Source organism: Brachyhypopomus gauderio, chromosome 10 (assembly GCF_052324685.1).
Source record: "Brachyhypopomus gauderio isolate BG-103 chromosome 10, BGAUD_0.2, whole genome shotgun sequence".
Classification (NCBI taxonomy): domain Eukaryota; kingdom Metazoa; phylum Chordata; class Actinopteri; order Gymnotiformes; family Hypopomidae; genus Brachyhypopomus; species Brachyhypopomus gauderio.
In genome coordinates this window covers 6178216-6191196 of record NC_135220.1, presented here as the reverse complement: position 1 = coordinate 6191196, position 12981 = coordinate 6178216, and the positions used below count along the sequence as shown (strand labels likewise).

The following is a 12981-nucleotide window of genomic DNA, read 5'->3' as shown; positions in this document are numbered from 1 at the left end:
ACTCAAAAGGGAACCCATCCTCCATTGGGCGGCCCGTTAGCACAAGTCCGTGGTGCGCAGGATGGTTCTACAGATAATGTTTAAGGTCCTTGTTCCCCGGCCAAGTAGTCACAGTCTCTTTGGTGTAGATGGTGAGCCTCAGGTAGGAGCATCAGCACGTCCTCTTGCATATAGTGTCATTAGCGGGCACACACACAGGATGTGGGAAATCTCTCTTATTATTTGAGTGTTTGGAGTTGATTTAAATGCTTTAGCTAATATTACTGTCATTTAATTTCCCTCACAAAAGTCCCAAAAACAAACACAAAAAGCAAGAACAAATGTTCAATATAACCCACAAGCACTTAGTGTTGTGCTGAAGTCCTCCCTGAGGCCGGTCTGCAAAATCTGCCATTACACTTATTAGCTATACAGTGCTTAATTTGTAAATCAAACAATGCCGGAACGCAAACAGCGGCATGAGACAAGGGGTCACTGAGGTCATATATATGATAGATATGTCAACAGAAAATAACAATCATAGAACAATATATATCTATAGTCACCATGACAACAGTTATCATGATAAGTGTTAGTATTTCAAAGTGCAAAAAGAGCAGAGCTCCTAGGCATGTTAAACCTGATGTGATTCGCTAAAATCTGTGCTCCTTATTTAAAAGGACTTCTGAGTTGAATGATTTAGCTTTCTGCTAATTTGACTTTCTTCCTCTCTCTTTCATTTAAAGTGCAGGCACAATAAGAAATGCACAAACATCTCCATCTTCAAGTAGAAACCATGTTGGGGTTTATTTTGGTCTGGAGGTCTGGCTGGCAGCTCTCAGTTGATCGAGAGGTTCTTCACAAACTCGTTTAGGCTCTTGCGGCTTGGCATAGGTGGACAGTGGCCCCCCTTACGCTTCCACCCCTCCCGTGGACTGTACCACTGTTGCTGGAGGTCCCCAGGAGGTACCAGAGCAGAGGAAGCACCTTCTGCTCAACCAGTTGTGGCTTGCAGGGGTAGAGTTCCCTAACCAGCTCTATAAAAAGAACAAGATAAATAAATCAACCCTGGAAAGTACTGGGTTATTGCAGAAGCATTTTCTTAACCTAGAAAGATTTAATTCAATTAAAGTGACAGTATTTGGTAACTATGGTAACTCTCTGGAATGATTATTATCAATATTATAAATATTATTAATAAATATAGGAATTATAGTATTTCTGGTAAATCTTTTATCTTTTTTTTTATCTCTGGCATCTCTTAGCATATCAGTGGAATGACTTTCTGAAATAATTGTTTTTTGATAAATGTATTTGAATTTGTAGAATATTTCTGTATACACAACCACAAAAGATTAGACACTGTATATTGTATACTTACCTGCAACTTTATCAACAAGATCCACTTTAGCTTTTCCACTGAGAAATCGAGCCTTTGTGCAAAACAGTTGAAGAAGTAGTGTTATCTGAAAAAAGATAGATCAAGGACAGTGTTGGTCAAGTTCAGCAATATTTACAGTATGGTAATTCTTTTTAGAAACGTGTCCTGCTTTATCAAAACAACTAATTATTCACATAAAATGTTACACTTTAACTAAATATATATGAACAGTATCTGATAGGAGAACAAAGCTCTGTTTGCAAATGGTCATTTGGAACACGTATGCATAATTATTTGAGTGCATATTAGGCAGAACAAAAGAGCCTAAGCACATCCACTGTAAACTCCATTATTTAACAATCTGCTGTCAGATAACGCAAGATCTCCTGTCAGTCTTTTTTTTTCTCTTTACATTGGACTGTGCCTTAATATGAAAGGAAATTTCCATTTGATCTGCACCACAAACATCTAGCCAAAGAGCAGGAACATTCTTTTACCGATTTGTGTGAACCTTTTCCCCAAAGGTAAAACAGAACACAATCATTGTTGTTGTTGTTTTTCTAAAGCCCAGTGGCATGTGTTCTTCAAGATGTTTTGTGAAGAGAGAAATGAACCCACCAAGGTTATTGATGAGAGCTTGAATGGCATCTATTGTTGCCATGTAGATGGCGTTATTCTTGGAGTTGAGGTGATTGTCCACTATAGCTGGGACTAAGATCTAGACCACTTGGGCCAGGTTGTCTCTGAGCAGTGCTGGCACATCTGAGCAGTGTGATGTGCCAGCATTTAAAATGTGCCAGCATTTAATGTTCTCCAACGTATGACCCCCTATACAGATCACTTCTGAAAGCTGCTGAAAACATTAAAAATCAATTCAGTTCAAATGAGTTACCGGGAACATGTTGCCCACGACCATATATGGGTTGTCTTCGCAGTCGACCACCAGCTGATCAATGCACTTGATGCGCTCCCTGAAGTCTTTTGAACCCAGCAGGGCCTTGAGCTGCTTGACGTACTCCGTCTTGTCTGCAATGCTAAGGATGTGTGCTCTGCTGCTGTCTTTGCTGAACACACACAAGAGAGAAAACACAAGGATTGGGTTATAGTGTTGAAACACAAAATGAACAAGGCTGCAATCAAATTAAACCAACATCAAAACCATCAAAATTGCAAACATCAAAGCAGTTCCAATCAGGATGCACTTTTTTGTTGTTGTTTTGATTTTTGTTGTTGTTTGATTTTAAATATTCACCTGCTGGCAAACTGAGGAGGAGGTACGCATGACTCCACAGCTGGGATGGAGCGCCTGCCTCGAGCTGTGTATCCTGAGGCATCTCACCCAGATCCTAAAGCCACATCAACATCATGGAGTGATGATATTGAAGTCCACATGTTGCTTCATACTTTGGTTCTATCCCAAAGGTTTCAAGCCGGTTCATTTTGAACCATGCTCTGTCCTTTAACTACTGGGTCTGGGACTACACTGTGCATGCCCTACTGTAAATACAATGTATGGTGCCACGCACTGCCCTGTACTTTAATATTTTTTTTACAATATATGTCTACCATCACAGTTTAGATGGTTTTTTTTTGCAGTCTGTTTCACCTAAAGGTTTTGTGAATAAGCTTTGTTTAGTGAGTAAACATGGGGCATAGTGGCTGAATGGGATAAAAAATCCTCATCATGTATGCAAACATGTTCCATTTATACTCCTTGTCTAACCTGAGTTAGTTCTGAAGTCCTTCTAAAAACCACTCATGTGCAAGAACATCCTCGAGCACAGGACGTTTTGCAGGGTCCTTTTGAAGACACCATGTTATCAGATGGCGGCAGTCTGTGTGTGTAGCAACGGGATTAGTTGAGAAAGAAAATCAATTACCATCTGAAACTTCTGATCTGACTGTTCTAATGGCTTATTCAAAGTTTATAAATGACAGAACTGTACAGAAACCTCCATCACTAACAAAAAAGACTGAACAAAACTTTTTATCATTTTAAGACGGTTACAAAATGTTGTATTGCCAATTCTCCATTCTTCATTAGTCCATTTTATCAATCTGTGGTTGTGTATTACATTACCAGATTAAATAATTACATAAATGATCATTTTGCAATTTAGACTTTCTAGTTATCTTGAAGATGCTTCTGCCTTTTCACCTCTGGATGGGTTTCCACTGAAGCACAGGTGTGCCTCAACAATGTCCTCCACCTTCTCAAAGGGCAGATGTCCACAGATAATACTGTAGAGGAGCACACCCAGACTCCAGATGGTGGCTTGACGGCCCTCATACGTCCTGTCAACCTGCCATTCAGGTGGGCTGTATACCATGGTGCCTGAGACAACGAGAGAGAATCATCAATAACAAAATAAAATGTTTATAATAGTCTCTAATTTGATCCCATTTTTTAACTTGAGGTGCACATTTCATTCCTATGGTGAATAACCTCTAAAGTGCCTGTAGGGTCCGGTCTTAAGCAGATCGCCACAGCCAAAGTCGATCAACTTGACGTCAAGGGTGTCCAGGTTCACCAGAAGGTTCTTTCCCTTGATGTCTCTATGCAGAACTCCACGGTCATGGCAGTGAAGGACAGCCTGAACCACCTGACGCATGATCCGTCGTGCCAGTGGCTCAGGCAGTTGGCGTTGGTGCAAGTTCAAGAAGTCAAACAGGTCTATGCAGGGGACGGGTCGCTCCAGAATCAAGATGAAGCACTTGTGGCACTCAAACCATTCTAGGAGCTCCACAATATGCTCACAACGAGGTGGCTTGCACACCATCTCCATTAAAGCCACCTCTAAGGGGAGACGGCGAGTATTGCCGGGCTAAAATTAAGGAAGACTTGGTTAGTATGGGTTTGAAGATTTATAGTGGAATTATGGTTAGCAGGTTAACATGAAAGGGATCTGGATTGGTACCAATCATTAGATGAAACCTGAATCTAAAATGTGAACTGTTTTCCATTCGTGTTGTGAGGAGTCACTGAATGGAAAATTAACAGCTTTGCGTTTATAGTCCCTTTACAGTTTTACCCATCTAAAAAGTTCCAAACATTGTTGCAATATTACATAAGTAAAGGTATTGGACTTACAACAGTGATGAACCTTTCTGCGTGATACTTTGGCACAAATTTAATGGCGATCTGGTCACATAAAAAACACAGGAAGTGAAGTTGTTTACACAAAACAGACAGTATATTTAACATATCTAAGGGCTTTCAGATGGTAGCCACAGCTTCTCGGGTAACTCATAAATCTGGAGTCTGATAAATACTCATCCACAGATTGCCAAGCTTATCACATTGTATAATCAGGATCTTTGTGTTCAAAAAGTGGAAAAAGGTCAAGGTACATTAGACTTGACCACTTGATTGCCATGTGAATAACAAAGGATCTCTAGGGAAAACTCATAGCTCAAAGTTCTAATCACAATCTAAAATAGAAATTAGGTCCCACAATCATTCTTGTATTGTGTGCTGATGCTCACCTGTTTTCCATCAGCCTTGCGGACTCCTGCATACACTGAGCCGAATCCTCCTGTGCCCAGAAGACGTCCCGCAGTGTAACGTGAAGTGAAGCTCACTACATGAAACAAAAAAAGTTACATCCTTGTAACTGCAAAACATTATTCAACATGGAGAACTAGATTTAAAACATTGTTGTGTAATGCAGTGTTAACAGCAAAGCAATTTACGTGCAAGCGCAGTGATCACACATGTAGAAGCTGAAGAGCAGGCAACACTCACCAGAACTGTTTGAAAGGGACGGGCGTGCTCTGATCAGACTGGGAGCTCGTCTGCGTCGTGGCAGTAAGTGTTTAGTAGGGACAGCCGTGGGGGGGCTGGGATGAAGCGGGGGAATCAAACTTTTGACGGGACTTCTGGGGGTGCGTGCATTGCTGGGGCTCGTGGGCAAATCATCCATGAGGACATCGGTCTTAGTCTGGGCTGGAACATTACTGTTCAGCTGCAGGTCTGATGAGAAGGAGGTTCATAGGTAAGCGGTAAGGTAAAGTTCTCAGGAAACAGGAGGGGAGCGTTTGCCGAGGTCAGCCGTTACCTTTCAGAGGTGCCGCGTCGTCTGGGCTCACGTCCCTCACCGTGTGCCTAAGGCTGCGCTTCATTCGCTGCGTGTTCTGCCGATCCGTCTGTGCGGCTGGAGCTTCTTGCTGCTCCAGACGAGGCTGACGCATCTTATATCTTGGAATCCTAGACACCTTTGTCCTCTTCTGGGAATACACACGTACGAATCACCACAAAACATGGAGTGATGATATTGAAGTCCACATGTTGCTTCATACTTTGATTCTATCCCAAAGGTTTCAAACCGGTTCATTTTGAACCATGCTCAACCACTGTGCATGCCCTACTGTAAATACAATGTGTGGTGTCACGCACTGCCCTGTACTTTATTATTTGTTTACAATATATGTCTACCATGACAGTTTAGATGTTTTTTTATTGCAGTCTGTTTCACCTAGAAGTTTTGTGAATAAGCTTTGTTTAGTGAGTAAACATGGGGCATAGTTGCTGAAAGGGATAAAAAATCCTCATCATGTATCCAAACATGAATCGCCACCTTGGATTTCAGAGTGAGGACAGTGTCCCTGATGGTTGCCAGGTCTTTGGCAGGGATGTACTTTTCCACCATCTTATCAAAGTCGTGGTGGGAGGACAGGAACAGCAGCATACGCCGGCCCAAGCGCCTGAGACAAGGAACAGACCCCAAAACAGGAGAGAACCGAGAGTGAGGGATCCATGACTCACAGCATCTATTACTATCTGGGAAATTGAATAAGCTTTGTAGAATTCTCGTTCTGATCACAATACTAACCTGGTTTCTTGGGAAGAGTCCTGTGCCAACTTGGAGACTGCAGGAATAATTCGCTCTGCACCAATCTTCTCTACCAAAGTAGCCAAGTGCCGAGCAGTACACTTTCTTACTGCAGCATTCAGATGACTTTTGAGGAAAACAGAAGGAAAAAAATTAGGGCATTCAAAAAAAGAAGGTAATAACTATTAATCCATCCAATCAATGTATACAGTACAACTTTTTGCTTCTATAAAGAAACTTAATACCCTTAAGTATGATCTACGTGCACAATCAAATGATCATATTCTATTCAATGGCTTAGTTTGCAACAGTTAGTGTATATATGTATTTTTTAAACAGAAAATGTTTGTATGTCCTCTGTGAGCTAGCTAACTAGCCTATTCTTTAAGTGGTGTGAAGGGCAGTTTGGATCAGCAGAGCGGAGATGGAACTCAATAAAAAAAAATATTTAAGAGGATAAATAACTAAAAATATTGATATAGGTCGTGGCAATATTTTGAAAGAACAATGGAGAAGTAAAAACAGCAGCCATAATCAGTGTTGTGTTAGCTTCTTGTTACTGTTGTTGCTATCTGAAAGCCACAGTTTAAAGCTCACTGCATGCTAACTGACCAGAGTCCTCCAGCAAGAAGGGCGTTCATGCTCCGAATGGGGGTGCAGTTCTGCACCATGCTGTCCAGAGCTGTGTCCACGTCCTGCCTGATGAAGCCATTGGACTCCGCTGCTTTGTGGAGGAGGACCTTAGCTGTAGCCTCCACTTCCTGGTCCATCCCTTTCTGCAGGCTGGAGTACAACTCCCTCAAGGACACCACCGCCATGCGGGACACTGCAGAGCGCAGGTGCAGCACCTGCAGGAAAGACGACGTTCCAGCTCGTTTCAGCCACATCCAACACTGCCACCGCCATCTTAATAAGTATAATCCACCACTGCAATGTGTTATGTAGGCCTAAATACATTAATCACTAATTACAGTTAGATATGCCATCTGAATTTCAATTAAATGAGAAATGTTTTTATAAAAAAGGAATTTCACAGTACTATGCTAACTCTGACTTGAGTTTGTCAGCAACATCACCTGTAATGTGTACATGCTGATGGCTGCCAATTTTAGAATTCAGAAGACAGATACACAGTCAGCAAATATAGTGGCTTACCTCTTGAATAAGAACAATGCAGACATCATGAAGCCTGCTGCCAAGCACATCAGCGTGATACCGAGCCAATCTACGGATTGACATCAATCCTTCAATTTTCTTCTCCCTGTATGAAGATATTGGACATAGACACACACTGTAACCATCGGCTACTGAAAGTAAAAAATGCTACAAGAAAAGGGACAAAGAGGAAAAAACTTCACTAAATACATGCATACATACCATATATGCAGAACACCATAAATGACTTGCTGTTTAACCTGCCCTAGCCAAATGCTTCAGAATTTTGCAGGTGTGACTTACCAGTCATCAGAGCTAAGCAGTCTGAAGCTCTGAGCGAGAGCGAGGTCTGGTTTGTAGAAGGGCTGTAAAATCTGATGCTCATGGGGATCCTTCCTGGGAGTTCCTGGTTTGAGTTCATCTAGAGAGGAATACCAGAACCCAAACAAACTGACTAGGACTTTTAGGGCTACCAGCTCAACTTTGGTTCAAATCAGCTTGAAAACTGACTGCAAAACATTATTCAACATGGAGAACTAGATATAAAACATTGTTGTGTAATGCAGTGTTAACAGCAAAGCAATTCCAACCTCTGCCAACTACTCCTTCACACATGTCGTCAGCAGGGACTGCCCTGGTGCTTTGCACTTGAGATCCTGAAAAGCACAATACATATTAACACGTACTCCATCAAAAATCCCAAATATAACTTCTGGTTTCATAGTGGTTTCTTCATGGTGCAGAAAAACATGTCCATGGGTGCAGGCATAGCAATGTACAAGAGGATCAGCAGGGGCTTTTTGTTTGTAGTATAGGGCTTTCAAAGCAGTTTTTACTCTTTTAATACTTTTTTTACTTTTTTGTTGTTGTTGTTGGTGCAGCAAATGATTTTGGATGCAATTTCCAGGAGAGCAAAAGAGTGAGCTCACCTTTGGCAGGCCTGAAGGCACGGAGAGGCTCTCGGCCAGAAGGTTTGGGGAGTGGAGGCAACCTTGTGAATGTGGGCGGAGAAGGCCTCATCAGTCCTGACGAGGTGACTGTCGTGCGTGAAGCGAGCACAGGCAGTGGGGGACACCTGCTGGAGCCAACTTCACCTGCATGGGCGAATAAGGCCATTAGCAGAAATTACCTCACCATAACATTTCTCAGTGCCTTAGTACTACGTTGCATATGTTTCTTTATCTGAAAGTGCCACTGAAATATGATTCAAGCAAGATGGACCGAGAACGGCAACATCTCATATGCATCTTGCTACAATTCATGCAATGGCAGCACAATGAATTAGTACTGAAGAACTGAAAGCAGGGCATCCGTGAGCCCAGAAGCAGGAAGACATTTATCAGAGCTTCAGTAAATGTATGACCCAGTTTTAGTTTAGCTTAGTTGTGATTCTTTTAGTTTATTGCATCATGAAGTCTTACATTTAAATACAATTTGATTCAATTTAATTATTTCGGCACAATTCAAAATTATTTTAATTCTGATACTGGTAGATACTGAAGCGCCAAACTACAGTACCGCCTAGCTCTGCTAATGGCTAGCACATGTCGCCTCTGCTAGACACTGTTCCATTACTGAGTGAAATCATGTCAGATGAAGAGCATCAGTATGAGTATTTTGTACATTTGACAAGTGGTGACTATAAATGATCCAAGTATATGCACATTTTTTGGTTAAAATAAAATTCATGTAGTATGTATGACACCACAAAATTAGGTCTGCTCATCACTTTACCACTGACGTGGGAACAAGTGCAAGACAAGCTTAGTGCAAGACGAACTTAACTTAACCGGGCACCCAAATAACCGGCCATGCCTCACTGTGTGTGCCTAGCACGTTCTTAGCAACGTAGCCATGCGCTCACCAGTACTGTCCCTCCACGGACCCGGGTCTCTGCGCAGAGGGCTCGTGTCTCGCTTGTGTCGTCTACGATGCAGAGTGGGAGTGAGCTGCACTCCCGGAAGAGTGGCCAGAGGGTAGGAGGGCAGTAGGAAAGACCCAGGGGGGTTCCCAGACAGCAAGCGGCTGGATTTGGGCAAACCTGCATGGGAAAGGGCATCCATGATCATGAGTTTAGCTCCGTTCACTTGACACCTGAGTGAAGTTTCTGACTAACTGATCTCCTTGTTCCCAAATATCGTATTTAGCAATATTTTAACACAAAACAAATTACGCAACATTATAAATTCTACATTTTGTACAGGTATTTCAATGACATATAAAGTAAAGCCAACATCAATAAGTCACCTCTGCCAGCATCACTGGGGTTAGCTGCTTCGAATATGTCTGGAAGCAAGGGTTGAAGATGTCTGCCGCTCCGGTGAAGTCTCCCCACTCTCTCTCTCTTCCACCCTGGAGATTGGAGCTGGGGAGGCTCCACTGAACCTGGACATGAAACACAGGCAGAACTGTAGAGGACACGTTCAATCTTCAGACCAGCATATGAAATTAAGACCTGCAGATCATACTGCATTTTAAATAACAATAGTAGATTATAATAATCGATATTTTGGCATGGCTCAAATGTATATCAAGAGTAGCATTAAGTGGATAAATGAAATGTGCTAATGAATAGGAGCAATTTGAATAACATTTAAGAAAACTTTTATTCATAATCAAATCTGCAGATGGCAGTGAGGAGCAAAAGTGGCTATGGGAGAGTTCTGGAAAGCTCTGGATCGGAACAGCGCAGGCCTGGGGAGTGGGGTGCTGGCACAATCAACTGACTGCAATAAAACTTTCAAGTCTAGTCTTGCTTGTAAGCTCACATTGCCCTTGCCAACAGAAGTAGGTACAAAGCACAAACTCCTTATATCACACAGACTGCTGCTGCTTGACGCTGGCCAGGTGATACCCAATACTTAAAGAAGCCATGTTATATAGATTACAAAGATTAATAGATATACGCTTTAGCAGCAGTCCAGATGAGGTATCAGAAGCCAGCAAAGCAGCACGACAATGTTTTGTTTAGATTGTTTGGGGGTGTACTAAAATAGTGATAAATGACATCTGTAATCCATATACATGTATTATCAGTATTATACTATGCTGGTATAACAATGATTCGAAGCATTATCACCTTATACTAAACACAACCGCCTAGCAGATGAGTGAACTGATGGTGTTACAACTCTCCCCATGTTACAACTATACCCGGTCTCCCCTATAGGGTTTTCAAAGCAGTTTTTACTTTTTAAATATTTTTTTTTTACTTTTTTTGTTGCTGCAACAAATGGTTTGGATGCCATTTCCAGGAGAGCAAAAGAGTGAGCTCACCTTTGGCAGGCCTGAAGGCACGGAGAGGCTCTCGACCAGCAGGTTTGGGGAGTGGAGGCAACCTTGTGAAGGTGGGTGGAGAAGGCCTCATCAGTCCTGACGAGGTGACTGTCGTGCGTGAAGTGAGCACAGGCAGTGGGGGACACCTGCTGGAGCCAACTTCACCTGCATGGGCGAATAAGGCCATTAGCAGAAATGACCTCACCATAACATTTCTCAGTGCCTTAGTACTACGTTGCATATGTTTCTTTATCTGAAAGTGCCACTGAAATATGATTCAAGCAAGTGGCTGAGTTGCTGTTAATCGCAAACACTTCCATTTCCTTATAATACAGCTGACTGTCGAATTTTAGGAGCGAGGAAATTTCACGACTGGATTTACTGCACAGGTGGCATACTGTCACAGTTCCACGCTGGAATTCACTGAGCTCCTGAGAGTGACCCATTCACAAATGTTTGTAAAAACAGTCCGCGTGCCTAGTAAAAATATCTTATCAATGTCTATATGAAAGAAGACAGTTATCGATGAAGAACCCACCAGCAGGCTGGAGGTAGACTGGATCCATCTGCCTCAGAACCTTGCCTTGAACATGGGGCTGAGCAAGGTGTCTCTGCCTCTCCATGTCAGGGCCTAAATGCAAAACACCAACGCAGGGCACAGAGGAAGCATGAGCATGTACTGTTAAGATCATCAGGTTTATAAGAAGGGCTACAGTGCCATGTGAATTCATTACAATGTTGAAGAATATGTGATGTCATATTTTCTGATAAAACTGATGTTTTACTGGTCAGGTCATGTGCAGAAAGCTGATGGTTCTGCACCTCTGCCAGACCTTACAAACAAATGTAATAAATACTTCATCATGCATGGTTATTTGGTTTGTTGAATACGCATGTAATCTTCAGTGTTACACAGTACCAGTGAGGAGTGGTCCTTCTACAGGCATGTTAACATAGCCGACATCTGAGGGTCCCGCCGTACTTCCGTGAGGGAAGGGTGCTGGTCCACAGGGATCCGTGTGGATCACTGTCGCTTGGGGGTTGTAGGGCACACCTGAAAATCCCACAGCAGGTAAAGTGAAACCCAGCACGCCTCCCAGTGAGGCTCAAATGCCTTGTAAGTGTTTCCCAATGAACAAGTGATTATAACAAGGGCTATGGTGCCATGTGATGTCATTAGAATGTGGGGAGAATGCTTAAGAATTTGTGAGGTCATGTTAGAAATCTGTTTCTTTTTAAAAATGTTTATTTTTATTTGCTTTTTCCATGGCCACATGGACAATGTTAACATGGTGGGATTTGTGAAAATTGTGCTGAGTCAAAGAAATCAAAGAAATAACCCATGCTCCATTAATTATATTATCCTGTACACATGAAATAAAGAGCTTGACAGTCATCTGTAGAATAAATATACAGGTTATTTTTCTGAACCTTAGAAACCTACTATATAAATGTGTATACATATTTAACTTTTAATTATTATGAATAAGCCTATGGAAATCCATACTCATAAGAATTAATATACTGTCTTACATAGAAGTATAAAATTATGTACAGTATATATGAAAATGTATTTTTCTCACCATGAGTGGTAAAACCTGGTGTGTATATGAAGTGGTTCTGTTCCTGCCTAGGCCTAGGCTGGTCGGTTCTCCTGGGGAAAAAACTCATTCTCCACCTGAAAAATAGAAAGAATAGAAAGACAGAAAGATATAGAAGAAATAGAAAGATTTGTTAGATTTGTATGTATTGTAATTCACAGAGCAAAATGTCTTTCGACTTGTTCTGAGCTTTTCAGCATCAAAACTGAATCCAAACATTCCACCTTCCCAACCAAACATTCTAAACCAAACATTCCAAAGTTGAGTAGCACGTGATATCACAATTTCCAGTTTTTCTAACCAAAACACCAAATCAGCCAGACTGCTACAATAACCTGATGCCGCCTGGCTTGTACCCAAAGGGTTCATACCAGAGACCGTATATATTATATATATACATCAAAGGAATGAATTGAAACTAGCTAGCGGTGGTACGCTAACGACAGCTGCGTTTCAACAGCGGGCGGAAATTATCATACAGTTAAGCCCGCCCACTAAGAGGGAAGACATGATTGGTCAATTTTGCTGTCTGTAAACGAACAGCGGGCATCACAGTCCTGATAGGGGGAGACACAGGCTCACAGGCTTCCACTTAACCCCTCACCTTCCAACACAGATTGAATAGACACGGTTGAATAATGTATTTCCTTATATTTTTGTCATTGTTTAGATGTCGATTGCCAAACTGTAAGTAGATAAAATAAATTTGGATAAATTATTTTATATATATTTATGTTTTAAGAATATTTTTAGGCCC

General features: G+C 41.8%; 1 protein-coding gene across 2 annotated transcripts; it reads right to left on the bottom strand.

Annotated features, from left to right (window-relative positions):
• Positions 1-200: 200 nt before the first annotated feature.
• On the bottom strand, positions 201-12676 carry LOC143525285 (uncharacterized). 2 transcript variants are annotated; one of them, XM_077019006.1, is made up of 24 exons: positions 12207-12676; positions 11543-11677; positions 11162-11254; positions 10624-10788; positions 9595-9732; positions 9212-9388; positions 8277-8441; positions 7938-8003; positions 7651-7768; positions 7348-7453; positions 6805-7040; positions 6193-6318; positions 5938-6064; positions 5419-5587; positions 5106-5333; positions 4847-4941; positions 4452-4502; positions 3807-4185; positions 3519-3695; positions 3084-3195; positions 2613-2706; positions 2253-2424; positions 1361-1445; positions 201-1016 (listed from the first exon to the last, which is right to left on the bottom strand). In XM_077019006.1, the coding sequence occupies exons 1-20, from the start codon at positions 12292-12294 to the stop codon at positions 3089-3091; spliced, it is 2946 nt and encodes a 981-aa protein (XP_076875121.1). In that variant the 5' UTR covers positions 12295-12676; the 3' UTR covers positions 201-1016; positions 1361-1445; positions 2253-2424; positions 2613-2706; positions 3084-3088. The 2 variants fall into 2 exon arrangements, with proteins under 2 accessions (XP_076875121.1, XP_076875122.1); XM_077019007.1 differs by lacking the exon at positions 12207-12676 and having other exon boundaries at positions 11358-11672.
• Between the last annotated feature and the right edge of the window lie 305 nt (positions 12677-12981).